Source organism: Plectrocnemia conspersa, unplaced genomic scaffold (genome assembly GCF_051122295.1).
Source record: "Plectrocnemia conspersa isolate PC_06_02 unplaced genomic scaffold, ASM5112229v1 ptg000005l, whole genome shotgun sequence".
Lineage (NCBI taxonomy): Eukaryota > Metazoa > Arthropoda > Insecta > Trichoptera > Polycentropodidae > Plectrocnemia > Plectrocnemia conspersa.
Genome location: NW_028277169.1, coordinates 23,455,809 through 23,469,829, shown reverse-complemented (window position 1 = coordinate 23,469,829; position 14,021 = coordinate 23,455,809). Strand labels below are relative to the sequence as shown.

Here is a 14,021-nt window from a genome sequence, read left to right as displayed (position 1 = left end):
GTTAACTCCTTTCGACATTATCGCTTTTTTTACTGTTGAATTGTTAAAAATGTACAGAAATGTAGAGGATGATTCTGTAACCAAAGCAAGTCTACAACTACTTCAATTTGAACGTAAGCTTTAAGCAGTTAAGAAATAAAAGACAAGCATAGGAAATTCAATGAGGAAAAATCGTGACCTTCAGTGAAGAAATACGACAGGAAATAATAACTTATGAATAAGAAACTAATATTTATAATTTATTGCAAATTTTTTGAGGAAATACAACATAAGAATAAATTTGAATCTAGTCATTATTAAAATCGAGATTCAACATAACCTTAAACTACATAAGTGTCGACATATTATAATTAAATTTGAGAAAGTCTTTATATAAAAAAATATACAAATGACAAACTCTTACACTTGACAATTTTTATATAAAAAATCAAGCATTCTAGGAAGTGAAATTGTCGGATGCTTTACAAATTTAATTCTCCCTTTTTTAATACTTAAAACAGGCCGATTGTGCACGAGCGCTTTTACATAAAAGTAGATGAATTTTCACGCACATAATGGTGTTTTACTAAAATATTTCTAGCGCCTTAAATTTACATCAGATTTAAATTATTCACTATTTACTGCAGAATCTGTAAATCACAACTCTATTTTATAAAACCAAACAATTTTTTTACATAAATTTGGTTAATAGCTCTCTATTAAATGGTACTTCTTAAAACAAGTACCTCTGTGGAGTGGATGACACAGGATGCATGTGTTCGGTTTATAGATTTTATTATATGTACTCCTTTTCGGAGCCGACTGTTGACGTATGGATATTAAAATGGAAAATTACTAAACCCGCAGGGATATTTTAGAGAAAAAATTCAATGGCAAAACATTAACCTAAACTTATTACAAAAAAATACTAATACATTTTATAAATTATTACAATATCAACTAAAAAACAATTATAAATCATAAACCATCAAATTGATATTACTTATTGGTAGTTGATTAATTAAAATGCTATAATTACAAGATTGTTTAAGTTTAACTTATTAATCAGATATAGAAGGGAATTGGAAAAAATATCATAAAATAAGTGGAAATAGAACAGTAAGATTTCTTTAGTCGAGGTAATAATTTTAGAGAAGTACCATATCAAACACAGAAGAGTGCACAAAGAAATGGAATGTATTAAAGAAGATTTTATATTACAGAATTAATAATATATCATAAACTGACAAACAAGTTTAAAAAAATAAGAAAATAGGATTCTTTTTTCTCAAAAAATTAAATAAAAGAATAATAAAAAAAATATTAACCAAGTTAATGGCTCTTGTCTAAAAAATTGGGCTGAAAAGTAAGCCACTGTAAAAAAAATATTACATGGGCTTGTAAACAAAAATACAACTTAAATACTAAATTATTTGTATAGCAAAAAGACCATTATTTTGACCAAAATAACACATTCACGGAAGGTCTGTTAAATAACTGAGTAAAGCTGGAACGTGTATGTGGTATACGTTATTGATGCACTCGATGGAAGTCACGTGTATTGCACTTTTCTTTTCCTTGAAATATTCTTTAATTTTTGGCAAAGTACTAGCTTGCATCTTGTCCGGCAATCCTAAAATAAAGTTATATTGTTAATACTTTACAATAATGAGTTTCAAAATCTGCTTTAACTTGCAAAATACTGAGGGGCCCTAACACTATCGTTAATTACCGCAGCAAAAACTAAGCAACACCTTTACTTATTTATGATCTTCAAGTCAACAATGTGTCTTGTGCACCAAATACATAGCTATACACATCCTTGTTATTATAGGATGGCCGCCATCTAAGAGATATACACTTAATTCGTTAGATTTGATAAAGACGGTGTTTAATAGTACAGCTATTGGTCCAAATTAACCTTCACTCTCATTCATCCAAAACGTATAAGTCACAATTCACTCCACAAACCAGAGTGGCTCACTATTTTTACAACTCGATATTCCACATCAATATCTTTCATAAGACGGTATACAAACCCGAAAATATAGTTTATCTATAAGGCGCTATTGCAAACTGTATTTATTTCTAGAAATAATTCCCAAGCCTAGTGTGTCAAGAGCACTAGAAATTTCCATCTTTATCTATAAATGCATTTACTAAAAAACAGTCATACCACAGGTAATTTAAAGATTCACACACACGTATCTAGTGTGTCAGAACAAAAGCTAAAACTAGGTGCATAATTTTTTCCCTGTCTTCTCTATAAACATGCTTTTAAATTCAAACAGAAAATGTCAAAACAAAACTATTCACCGGTTAAATAGCACGGATTAGCCATTTGTGGAACACTCATGACGAATTCAGACAGTATCTTTCTGACATTTTTAATGTTCACCACAGCGGTATTGCCGTAATCGATGAACAGCACTGCTAACTGATCTTTGCAACACGCTTGTACCACAGCTCTATAGTAATTATTATCTAAAACAAACAATATTATTTTCATAGAATGTAAAAACACAATTAAAAAAACGGTAATACCTTCTTCAAACAGAGCCAAGCAAATTTCTTCCACTCGCGGCAAATAATGGTCCTTTTGCGTTTTACAATAATTATTCATCTGAAAGTTTAAAATGAATTATATAAAAATATATTACTAACTAAACTAAGTTAATGTTTAGTGTCGTTATAATGTTTAGTGTGTAAAAAACTAGCAATCATACTACATCTATTAAATTTTAAAATAAACCTGCCCATTGATGAACCCAATCGTTATGAGCACATGCAGCTGAATAGAATTTTAACGAAATATTAAAATAAAAAAAGCTTACCTTAAATAAAATGAACTACTAATGCTAAAATTACTATGTATCCTACATAAAGCCTAAGAATATGCATTTGAAAAAATATATGTATAAAAACCTCTGTAAACAAAGCAGCATAATTACGCTGCATTTTTGAATCGTTTAACGTACACATTATATGTTTATCCATTAACTGTGATATATCGGTAACAATTAATTGGGGGCGTATTACAGATGTGTCCACCTTTTCGAGAGGTATAGTATCAATCGAGTTTGCTAGTAGCACAGGCTGATCTTAAAAGTAAAAAATGATTGAGCTTAGCACAAGGGGGATTTTATGTATGTGTATGTATGTTGAGTACAACCTAGACCATAAAAGTGGGGTAGACTTAAAATGTTACATAATTTGACTATACTCGATTTGTGTTAACACAGTCAGTTCAAGAGCTATCCATTTCAATATTATTCGTTAAAGCACACGATATGGATATACTCCGATTGATTGATGAATATAAAAAATATAGAAAAAAATTAATTTCTATAAATTTGTTTAAAATATAAACAGAAGCAATATTAAGTATATTGTGTGCTTTATTTAGAGCTAATAGTAGGGGGGTAAACCCAAATTTGCTATCTCTTTCTCAATTATGAATAATGACGAAATGGATAGCTCTCGAACTGACTGTGTTAACGCAAATAGAGTATAATAGTTTTAACTGCTAGTCGGATTACGCACTTGTGAAGCGGCAGGGGTAGGAATCATGTTCATGTACAATATTACATTGCCTATAACACGTTCATTAAGGAGTTGCACTATTTTGGCAAAGGTTGTATACGATGAGCAAAAGCTCGTCGATTGCTTACCGGTGATTGTACCTACGAGGCGCTCGGTAATTGGCGCCATCAAAGATTTTATATGATCATTGACAGATACATTGTCTATCTTTGAACGAAGTTGAACACCAACGTTACGATGATCTGAACCTTTGAACGTCTGAAAAAGAAAACACACCAGATTTCCAAAATACAGATATTTTTATTACTTAACGTCATACTAATATTAAAATACTTACACACACAAAATGCATCTCACATTCTATTAGTTCTTGCACATAATCTAAGACTCTCATATTGGGCGCGACTCCTTCCATACCCTCCAACTTCACTTTAGTGATGAGTTTAGGTAAGTTTTGCACTGAAACATCGCATTCTTTCAAATTGCCTAATCCCCTCTTGACAGTTCTTCCTGAAATGACAATATTTCATCATGACATTTTTTAATTTATGATACACGTGAGATATTCTCATTCATTCAGTCTCACCATGATCTAAATACGTCATTTGGTACGTATCATCTTCGGTATTCGAACCTATTATGACGGCTCTATAGTAATCTTCATCTTCATGGATTCCCTCACACAACACAATATCGCCCCGTTTTGGCGCACTCTTCAAGCTCGGAGCTGTAATCGATTCATAATTTATAAGAGATGTTACAGAATTAAAACATGGAATAGTGCAAATCTAACCGGTCTCTCCGTGGTCACATACAATGCTAATATTTTTATTGTATACCCTATTTGATTTATTATCGGCTAATCGTAGATAGATATTGTCACAATTTTCAAAATGGACAAGTTTCACGCAGTCTTTGCTTACAAGAACCAATCTAGTAGAAACAGATCAATGATAAATACACGTATTTATATACATTACTATTTAGTTTTCAAAGCTTGTTTAATAGATTACCGAGAAAATGAGGACTAAAACTTTTAATATAAAAGAACCGCCTCTTTCCTTGTAACGTAAAATATTAACCATAGTTTTCCCGACAATCTTTTAAACTTTACTATAAATCTATACCTGTTGCTTCTTGTAACGGACTTTGGTTCTGTACAATTATTGTCATCGGGTTTAACCACTTCTGATTCATTCAAAACATCTAAAGCACAAAATACATCGAATCTTAGTATTAATTTTGAATCTTAATATTATATTTTAAGGTCAGTACATAAATTTGTGCATATTTATCAAAATAAAGATAAAAAAAACTCCTTTCAAGCATTACAAACAACAGAGCCATAAATAATAGTTATAATTATTTGGAATGACAATTCAATAATTTAAAATTCGTTTTATTGAATTATATTTGACTGATAACTTAGCATTAGAATAGATTATTGAAGATCTTGCAACGAATTCAATTTCATTGGAAATACAGCCTGAATATTAGCAATATGAAGGAAAAGAAAAATAAATATGCACAAATGTCCTGATATAGCATATTAACTCAACACTCACTTTGATATTCGACGACCGGGTCCCACGCCTCCAAAATGGCATGAATGGTTTGACCATTGGTTTTTATGCTTACCACCACAATATTTTTAACAGTATCATTCCACAAGACGTTGCATTCCAATTGCTTACTGGAGTGCTTCAAGGATACTTTACAGCGCAAAATGCAACAGAATGCGGGGATATGCATATATTTCTCGGGGCATTTGATGACGTTACTCACTTCCGATGGGCTCAAAATTCGACCGTCGTCGATTAACGCCCATGATTTATTCGGCAACATATAAGCTCTGTACCATTCATTCTTTACCAATTCGACAGCTGCCATTTCAGATTCGAGCACCCTAGAATTTATAACAAAATAGACATTTGCTACATAAAATCGTAAGAAATATTATTCAAACTGAATTTACGGTTTCTTAACACCGTCGGAAGCATCAGCACAACTCTGTATAAATTCGTTGCACAGTATATAGTACATCTCTTTGGTGTCACTGGTAATTACTGCGCCCACCCATTTGTTGTCATATAACTCGTATTGTAGAATTAACTGAAAAGTTTCTTCTACTGTCGATTGTGCTGAAAAACTATAATATACATGAAGTACTAAATTTTTACAATTTAATTTTTATATCTTACAAAGACTTACAGTTCTTTATCTAAAGATTTTTTAGGTACGTAATCATTTTCATGTTTTATAACTTCAGGTACTATAGTTTCCTGATTTCTGTAAGTACATACACAGAAATTATAATTGAGCACAATATAAATAAACGTATAGTCTTGGCCCTAACAGTTATCGCTTAAAATAATAAATTATTAAATTTGATAGGTTAAAACCAAGATAAAGTGAAAGTCAAAAAATTATTATAATTTACTAGATTGGTCAAGGAATTAATTTTTTATGCCGGTGTCCGAAAGCGTTAAAAGCGGGGTTTTGCATCATACGTTCTGGCTTGTAAAGTGCATTTAGCCTTTTGACCGTGGATGACAAATGGTTATTTTATATAATTTAAGAAATAGGTGCGCACTGCATATTAGCAAAATGCGAGATGGTGTGCGGTCAAAAGATTAATCACAAAAATAAACCATGACTTAAAAAAAAACAGGAATAAGTTCAGCAACATCAAGACCGGACACTTGAAGAATGAGCACTAGCACTGAGATAAATTTTAACTAACTCTTTTTTGTATAATTTAATATTTAGAAAATAATTTATAATTATTGTTAAATAAAGCGGCAGTTCTTATTTTTACTGTTCATTCAAATGATTGATTTCAACAAGACAGCGGTCCATGTCATTTTCTTGTAATCTTCAAGAAAAATCAGAGGTTAGTTTGCATCAAAAGGATTGAGGGTTTTTGATTGGTTTGCAATCAACCAACCAGAATCTGTACTATATTGAAAATAACGCATTATTATTTAAGTGCCCTACCATTTCGGCCAAGACGGAATATTATTTAAATGATATTACTTAAAAACGAGAGTATCTAGCTCTGATTTAATAATGAGCCGCTGAGCAATCTGAAAACATACAATATTTAGTAGTACATAGTAACTTTATTAATAATAGGTTTGAATATAAAATTTACCTCCATATCAATGAACTTTTGCATGAGTTCAACATCGCGTTCTGTTTTCATCATATCTTTTACGCAACAGTTAGATTCCATCTTATCTGAATTCCTATTTTCAGAAGAGCTCTTTTTCGCTACGTTCTGTTTTTCGGTTGTTTTACTCGAATGTTTTTCCTCCTAAAATATGAATACATGTAATATAGATTAACTACTTATTATTATTGATTAAAAGTTTTTCACATAACTATGCCTTTGTCTGTCAAAATGAACAAACTAACAATTTATATTGTATTTTTTCAAACTGGGAAAAATAATTGAAAATCCCTTATATATATATATATAACTATAAAATATTTCTACATCGAACACAATGGATACAAATCAACTACTTTGTTTTATTCAGTTGATAAATTTTCAGAAAATCTACTTTGGTAGCATGATTCATTTTAGGTTTAATATTATACATAATAAATTGACAGCTTACTACAACTGAATCAGCTTGAGCGCCCTCCTTATATATATTTCTAAACAAGCTTGGCGGCCTGTAAAATAACAAACGAAAATATATACTAAATACATTAAGTACAAAAATTCGATTGAGATGTCATTAAATTTTGGTTCTAATTGACAAATCAACTATATATTTATATATTTACCTGGAGTCACCTGAATAGTTTTTCTCTTTATCTTTGTTATGCCCTCTTGGCGTGTTTTCATTATTTAGCATCTGAAATAATAGTCTGTACTATATTTTTAACGATATCATAGTAGGATATGGTGGTATGGGTATTAAATAAGAAATGACAAAGATCCTTCATTTCCAATATGTATAACATGGTCTACATAAGTCGGCGGAACTATTTTTTTTATATTAGATCGTACTACTATTGTATATATCAAATATGAAGAAATTTTGGATTTTTTTTTATAAAATTAAATGTAGTTTTTGAGGAAATACAACATAATAAGAATATATTTAAATGTAATCATTATTATAATCGATATTCAACATAACCTTAAGGTATGTAATGTCAAATGACAATTTTTATTATAATATATAAAAGAGGAAATTAAATTGTCACATGGACTTTATTTTAACTAATCAATTTTTGGTTTTACACATAAATTTATTTGAAAATTGAATTAATCGGCTTTTTAAGAACATGTATGTTATTGATTGTAAGTGGTAAACCGTAATTAAAAATAAATAAATAATTAATAGCCATCATGAGGATAAATTAAATGAAATCTGACAGAATGAGCATACCTTATTCGCAAATTTAATCCTCATACGTATCGGTCCGTTCTTACCCAAATTTTGTAAGGCAGCAGCTGCTTCGCTAAAAATACAACGTAATTAAATATAAATTACTTCATTAAGTGCACTTGTTATCTCCATGTACCTTATACTTTCGTAAGTGCATAGTGCATACACCTGATTTGTTTTGCTTAAGCGTTTCTGAAAACTTATGATGTTGCCTTGAGTTTCGAAAATTTCTTTTAAATCTTTCTCAGTTATTTCTTCTTTAAACTGCGATATATATAATTGATTGCTACTGTAAATAATATAGATTAAATTATTAATGTAAAATATTTATTGAATAAATATAAATAATAATAAATATAAGTTCATATAACACTTACGGTAGAACAGTATCCATTTTAAAATAAAACTAGATATCCTGAAACAGGATTGAATTATTACAATTGAACTTAATAACAAATATCATTTTTAACATTCCAAAAAGCAACTCAATATTTTCTTGTAATGATAAATGTAATATATTAAATTAAAAATCATGACAAATAATGATAACTTTTGAATATTAAAAACGTTACGTGTACGAGGCGGTTAATTCCTTTGCCGGAATGATTCAACAGCAACGTCGCACCTCCAGACCTCCAGCTACTGAGAAAACGAACTTGCGCGCTTTTATAATTTTGAAATAGGGGGAAATATGTGGCTCATATTTCCCCCTATATTTCTAACATAAGAATGACTATTGGAAAGGACATATTTCTAACGATAAGAATGACTATTCGGTTCATTTTATAAAACTTTTTTTTTGAGGTTATGTTTATTTTCATCTAAGCTATATACCAGTTTAGGAAGAAATATAAAACATTTATTTCCGCTATGACCTTACTACCACAAGTACATACTAATAACTATTCACCGGTAGCGTACATAAATTACAAATGGCGATCGTTCGAAATAAATTTCAAATTCGTTCGATGAAAACTGAAACCACGCTTAGGTAGGTTTGTAGGTGAGATTCTTTAAGCCGCGGATCTTAAAAAACGAATTGAAAAATAAACAATGTTAACTTTAAACCAAATGTACGTACCGAAGCGAAGAGCGACAAAAGTCAAGCAACGGCGCCCAAACGCCGAGGAGAAAAGGTTCAGTGCTGCCACTGGAAGAAATCAACAAGTGTCGAAGCACCATTTTTATTGTCCATTATCACATTACAAAAATTCCATTTAAATAAATTATATTATCTGAAATAATACTTTTTTAATTATTCAAAAATCTACTAATAATACAAATTTGTTATTTTTTTACTAGACGACTAAAATAAATATGTAACAATTATTACTTTCTCAAAATTATTAGCTAATTGTTATAAAATATGTCATTTATATTTGGTGAAACGCATATTCTGATAATGAGAGAAACCTGTCCGGATCCAAATAATCTTATGAATCATATCCTCTTTAGAATATAAAATTTCTATTGTAAACAGAGAAATACATACATGACATTCAATTTCACATACATTTTTCTCTCCTAATTGACTTATGCTTCGTTGATAGATCATTCTAGATTTCTACTAAAGAAATAATATAATCTCTAAATATAGCTTAGTTGTTGAAGACCTGACCCTGTAAGAAGTTGTCAAAATGCATAAACAATAAATGTCTGGTGAGTATGATAGATAAGGCAATATTTATAAAACACGTAATACCTCAAATATTTATATGTTTAATGGCTAATTTGCCGATCGCCATATGTATAAAATCATAACACATAACTTCATTTAGCACCACCAAGAACCGATCGAGAATCACAATAAATAAAATTTCTTACTTATAATTTAAGAAGCTGAAAAGGTAAAAATTTTCTTTGGATATACTTATTTGTAAATTTCAAAAACTGAAGTACTATTACACGTGTATGAAGTTTATATATTGTAAAATACTATAAATGTATTTAATATATTTATATACATAATATGTAAACATTTTTGCTTCCTTTCAATTTTGAGAAAAAATTAGATTTGAATTTAAAAATTGAAAATTTTTGTTTGAGAGAATAAATTGCTGCAGGTGCTAAGAATAATCATTTAGAAAATTTTGTTCAAATTGATTCTCTGATTTTTTCCTATGAATCGAGGAGATATCGATACTGTGTTAAATATAATTAAATGCGTACGGTGTAAACGGAACCCCCCCTTTGGACTAATTGCCCGTATAGCCCGCCCCTCGGGCTGGTCCTGCTCCCAATGGACGCTCCAATACTGCTCAACCACAAATCGACAGAACTACTCTTAGTAGGACTTGATCGGATGATTTAGGAAGGACCGGCTTTAATCATACGCAACCGATGCATATAAGTAACATTTTAATTAAAACAGAAAATAATATTATTTTTATCACAAAATATAAAATTACAATTTATATAACGAAATTTCATTGTTATTAAAACACATAAAATCAAGATTGTGAAAATTTTGGGGTCGGTTTTGCCGTCTCAGACTTTGTGTACTTTGTAAAGTTTAATTAGACAGAACCGGCTTCGCGCTCCACCAAAACTCTATCGTCAATTTTGCGAGGCTCTTGGAACTCATTTTCTGAAATAAACAAGGGCCAGAACAACTTGAATGTGTCGTTTCTATTAATCATTCCGTAACGTTTGTCTGCGTCGCAATAAATTTAAAAAATACACAAAACTATGGCCCATTAAGACGCACATGTTCGCTCTTGTGTTTTCTTCTGACAATCCATGTTTCAGAAATAACAGACGTTTCAAATTTCAACATACGTTGATTGTTAGTAGTGGTTCGAAAACTTTTTTTGTTGAGCCCCTTTTTAAAGTTATCAATATTTTTACCGAGGAATAAATTTATTAAAATTTAATAATTTTCAGATTTATTAGACGCTATATACATAGTATAATATATAGAACTAAAAATTATGACTGATATTGAAAATAACAAATGATTTTATTAGTATTTTTGTAGTATAGTTACTTTGCATGATTCATCAGGTGGTCGCACTAGTCTACGTTTTTTTCTTACAGTTGCAAAAATGTGTAATTTTTTATAATTTCACTATTCTTTCGGTGTTTATTAACAGTAGTCGTATCAATGGTGATAATTAGTGACGGTATATTTTTGTTTTGATATTTTCAACCCTAAATCAATAGTGCCAGTGGAGATAAAATAATCTCTGTTAAGCTATATGAGTTTCAACTCGATAATTATGCGACAATAGCAGTTAAATACATTTGTTTTGCAATGGGCAGGGATGCCATTAAATTTAGAAAGTATCAATTGTGGTTCTAAAAATTTCCTTCCGGAAATTTTGACATTGAATATCTACGTAAAGGCGGGTATTCTTTAGGGGTTATTAGTGAGGATGCTAGTGCTGCCATTAAAGCAAGTCCGAGCTTAACTATATAGAAGCTAGCAAAAAATCTCAACGTGTCGCCTACATCACAGAAATTAAAAATGTCAATATGCCAATAATTAATAATTCTAGAACAGATACTAGTCGAATTGTAACTGAAGATGATAAGCGGATCCTTGACTTGGTTGTATGCCAAATCAACCCCCAATTCAAACTGCGTAAACAGGATTACACCCCAATAAGATAATGTTATATATTTGGTAAGATATGAAGAACATAATTAATTATGAGATATTGGATTATATATGCAGACAGTTACGATAGCACGTGTGTGCTCAGCTAATTCGTTTAAATGCGACTCAGACCGTAAAAAGACCTTCGCTTATGAATTAAAGAAGGTTAATTTTACACCAAGACAGCGCTCGCCCTCTTGTATCCAAGATGATAAAAAATCAATGGATTTTTTAGGGAACTCCTTTCTTACATACAGAATTCTTCAGACATTGCTTCAAACAACTATCGTCTATTTAGATCCTTGCAACCGTTTTTAGGTGGAAAAAAATATTTTACAAAAACGGATATAAAAAACGATATAAAAGAAATTATTGCTTCCAAAAATATATTATTTTTTGAATCAGATATAAAAAAAATGATTTACATGTGGAGAATAATTGTAGAAAAAGATGGAAATATTTAATTAAGTAAAATATTACACGCTTTAATGTTTAACTCATTTAACACGCACATTAAAAAACGCAAACTTATGAGACAACCTGATATATGCAATTCTTGTGATTTTGGAGAATCAAAATGTCTTATCAAATTATTTGAAATTTTATTTTGAATTAAAATACTATATTAGTGTGTTTTATAAATTATTCAGTAAATTCGTATTCGTTACATAATATTTTTTTGAATGAGGGGGAGGGTTTGGGCTTTATTCTTGCGTAGGGCCCCGCACTCGCCAGAGCCGGCCCTGGATTTAGTCATACGCGGTTACTTCGTGTTGCCAGTATCATTTAGCAGTATTGCTTTATATTATTCCCCAACATAATCATATTTAAACAGAGAGCGGTAATATGCGTTTTTTTGACATTTGTTTTTTGATATGGCCATTTGTCACAAAATTACCGACCATTTATGATTTTTTTGTTTCATTCAAACGATACTGTCTAATTCACTTGTTGCTTCAATATTATTCAGTCAGTACGAAATTGTTGAAACCAACCCCTAAGGATGAGATTAAATTACTTGGTAAAAGCATAATTAAATTAATTGAGACTTTAAAAACATTTGCCACGTCGGCATTATAAAAGCACATGTGCTGATCGGATATTATTGCGAATTAGGACCATTCGCATATATACAATTTAAGTGGGCCTGAACTGAAGAATGCACTGCCCATACAAATGCAAACGTTCGGTAGAATCTGCCTGGAACATGTACCCGAATACCCAGTGATAGCGTCGCCAAATCGTCAAATTGTCTTTACATTATTGATAGATATGTAATAAACAATAACATACTTTGTTTCCACGTAGGGAGTGGGAAAGGGCGAGGCACCTTTCTCAAGAGTTCAATCTAACCGAGTACCGACTAAGACGACACTAAAGACAACGAAGAATCAGTCACTTTTCACATTATGTATAGCCTACCTGGTCCAGCAACGAACTCGGAAATCCAAGAGTTCAACCCAATTCTCGCAGACGACTTGGAGGAAACGCGACACAATATAGATTCTATACTATTAAATATAGAATCTATAGGATTGCACAAATCATGCGTATTTTCAAAACTGCTGCGAAAATAAAAATAATTTGTAAGTTAATATTTTTTTATAATCACATTTCTTAAATTAAATGCAATGCTTAATTTTTTATTCTTTCAGCATTACTTCTTTGTACAATGGTGTATGTAAATATTTTTATATGGGTCATTTCTATGATTCGGTTATTTAATCCTTACTTTTACATAATGCTATTTATTAGAAGTAGGGCGTAACTTGTGCGGAGATGTTATTATGATTACTCATAAATCATTGCTATTAGCCTTGTAGAAATATATAAAAAAAATATGTTAGTAAGAACGCTGATATGATATTATGATTCATTGTAATATAAGTCAATAACGAAAAGAATCAAGAGCGTTTAAAAAATCACATGTGCGCAACATATGTATTAGTTATACTATATAATTGTAATTATCAAAAAAGTTATTTAAAGCTCACATGTTGCGTCACAAGTTACAAGATAATTTTCAATATGTTTTTCCCTATTTCAGTCAGGGACGAATTAAATCTTGCTAGTGTCCCTCTCCTTAAATTATTAAATAATATGGATATTTTTTGCAAATTATATTAATAAAAATAAAACAAGGTATGCTAAAATATCCAACTATCATAAACTTTAGGATGCATTCACAATTTAATGAATAGTATATTCTATCGCAGCGCTATCCAACTGACGGCTCGCGAACCAATTCATGTTTTTAAAATTAAATTTTAAAAAATGCGCTAAAAAAGAGTCATCTTAGACATTTTTGTTCGTTTACAAAAGCTAGAAAAAGTGGACGGGGAGAACCACCCTGGACGGCACTTGGTTGGGGGCGGCATTTTCGCGATGGAAGGAACGTTCGTGTAGTGTGGTTCTTAAACTGAATACATTTAAAAATATATATCTACGAATAACTAAGTTGAATGTGTGAAAACAACAAATAGCAGGCAAAAAAA

The 14,021-nt window shown here is 30.6% G+C and overlaps 1 protein-coding gene across 8 annotated transcripts; it reads right to left on the bottom strand.

The window, feature by feature from the left end:
- Nucleotides 1-218: 218 nt before the first annotated feature.
- On the bottom strand, nt 219-9,109 carry LOC148235218 (uncharacterized). Of its 8 annotated transcripts, XM_088185663.1 has the most exons (21): nt 9,010-9,048; nt 8,501-8,567; nt 8,306-8,343; nt 8,065-8,217; nt 7,929-8,001; nt 7,318-7,388; nt 7,146-7,203; nt 6,677-6,838; nt 6,559-6,608; nt 5,734-5,811; nt 5,498-5,671; nt 5,088-5,428; nt 4,650-4,728; nt 4,316-4,455; nt 4,109-4,249; nt 3,860-4,032; nt 3,651-3,780; nt 2,905-3,080; nt 2,524-2,602; nt 2,296-2,463; nt 219-1,612 (listed from the first exon to the last, which is right to left on the bottom strand). In XM_088185663.1, exons 3-21 carry the CDS (start codon nt 8,320-8,322, stop codon nt 1,455-1,457), a joined length of 2,421 nt encoding a protein of 806 aa, XP_088041789.1. In that variant the 5' UTR covers nt 8,323-8,343; nt 8,501-8,567; nt 9,010-9,048; the 3' UTR covers nt 219-1,454. The 8 variants fall into 8 exon arrangements, 4 of the variants coding, with proteins under 4 accessions (XP_088041789.1, XP_088041787.1, XP_088041790.1 ...); XM_088185661.1 differs by lacking the exon at nt 8,501-8,567 and having other exon boundaries at nt 9,010-9,109; XM_088185664.1 differs by lacking the exon at nt 9,010-9,048 and having other exon boundaries at nt 8,501-8,569.
- Between the last annotated feature and the right edge of the window lie 4,912 nt (nt 9,110-14,021).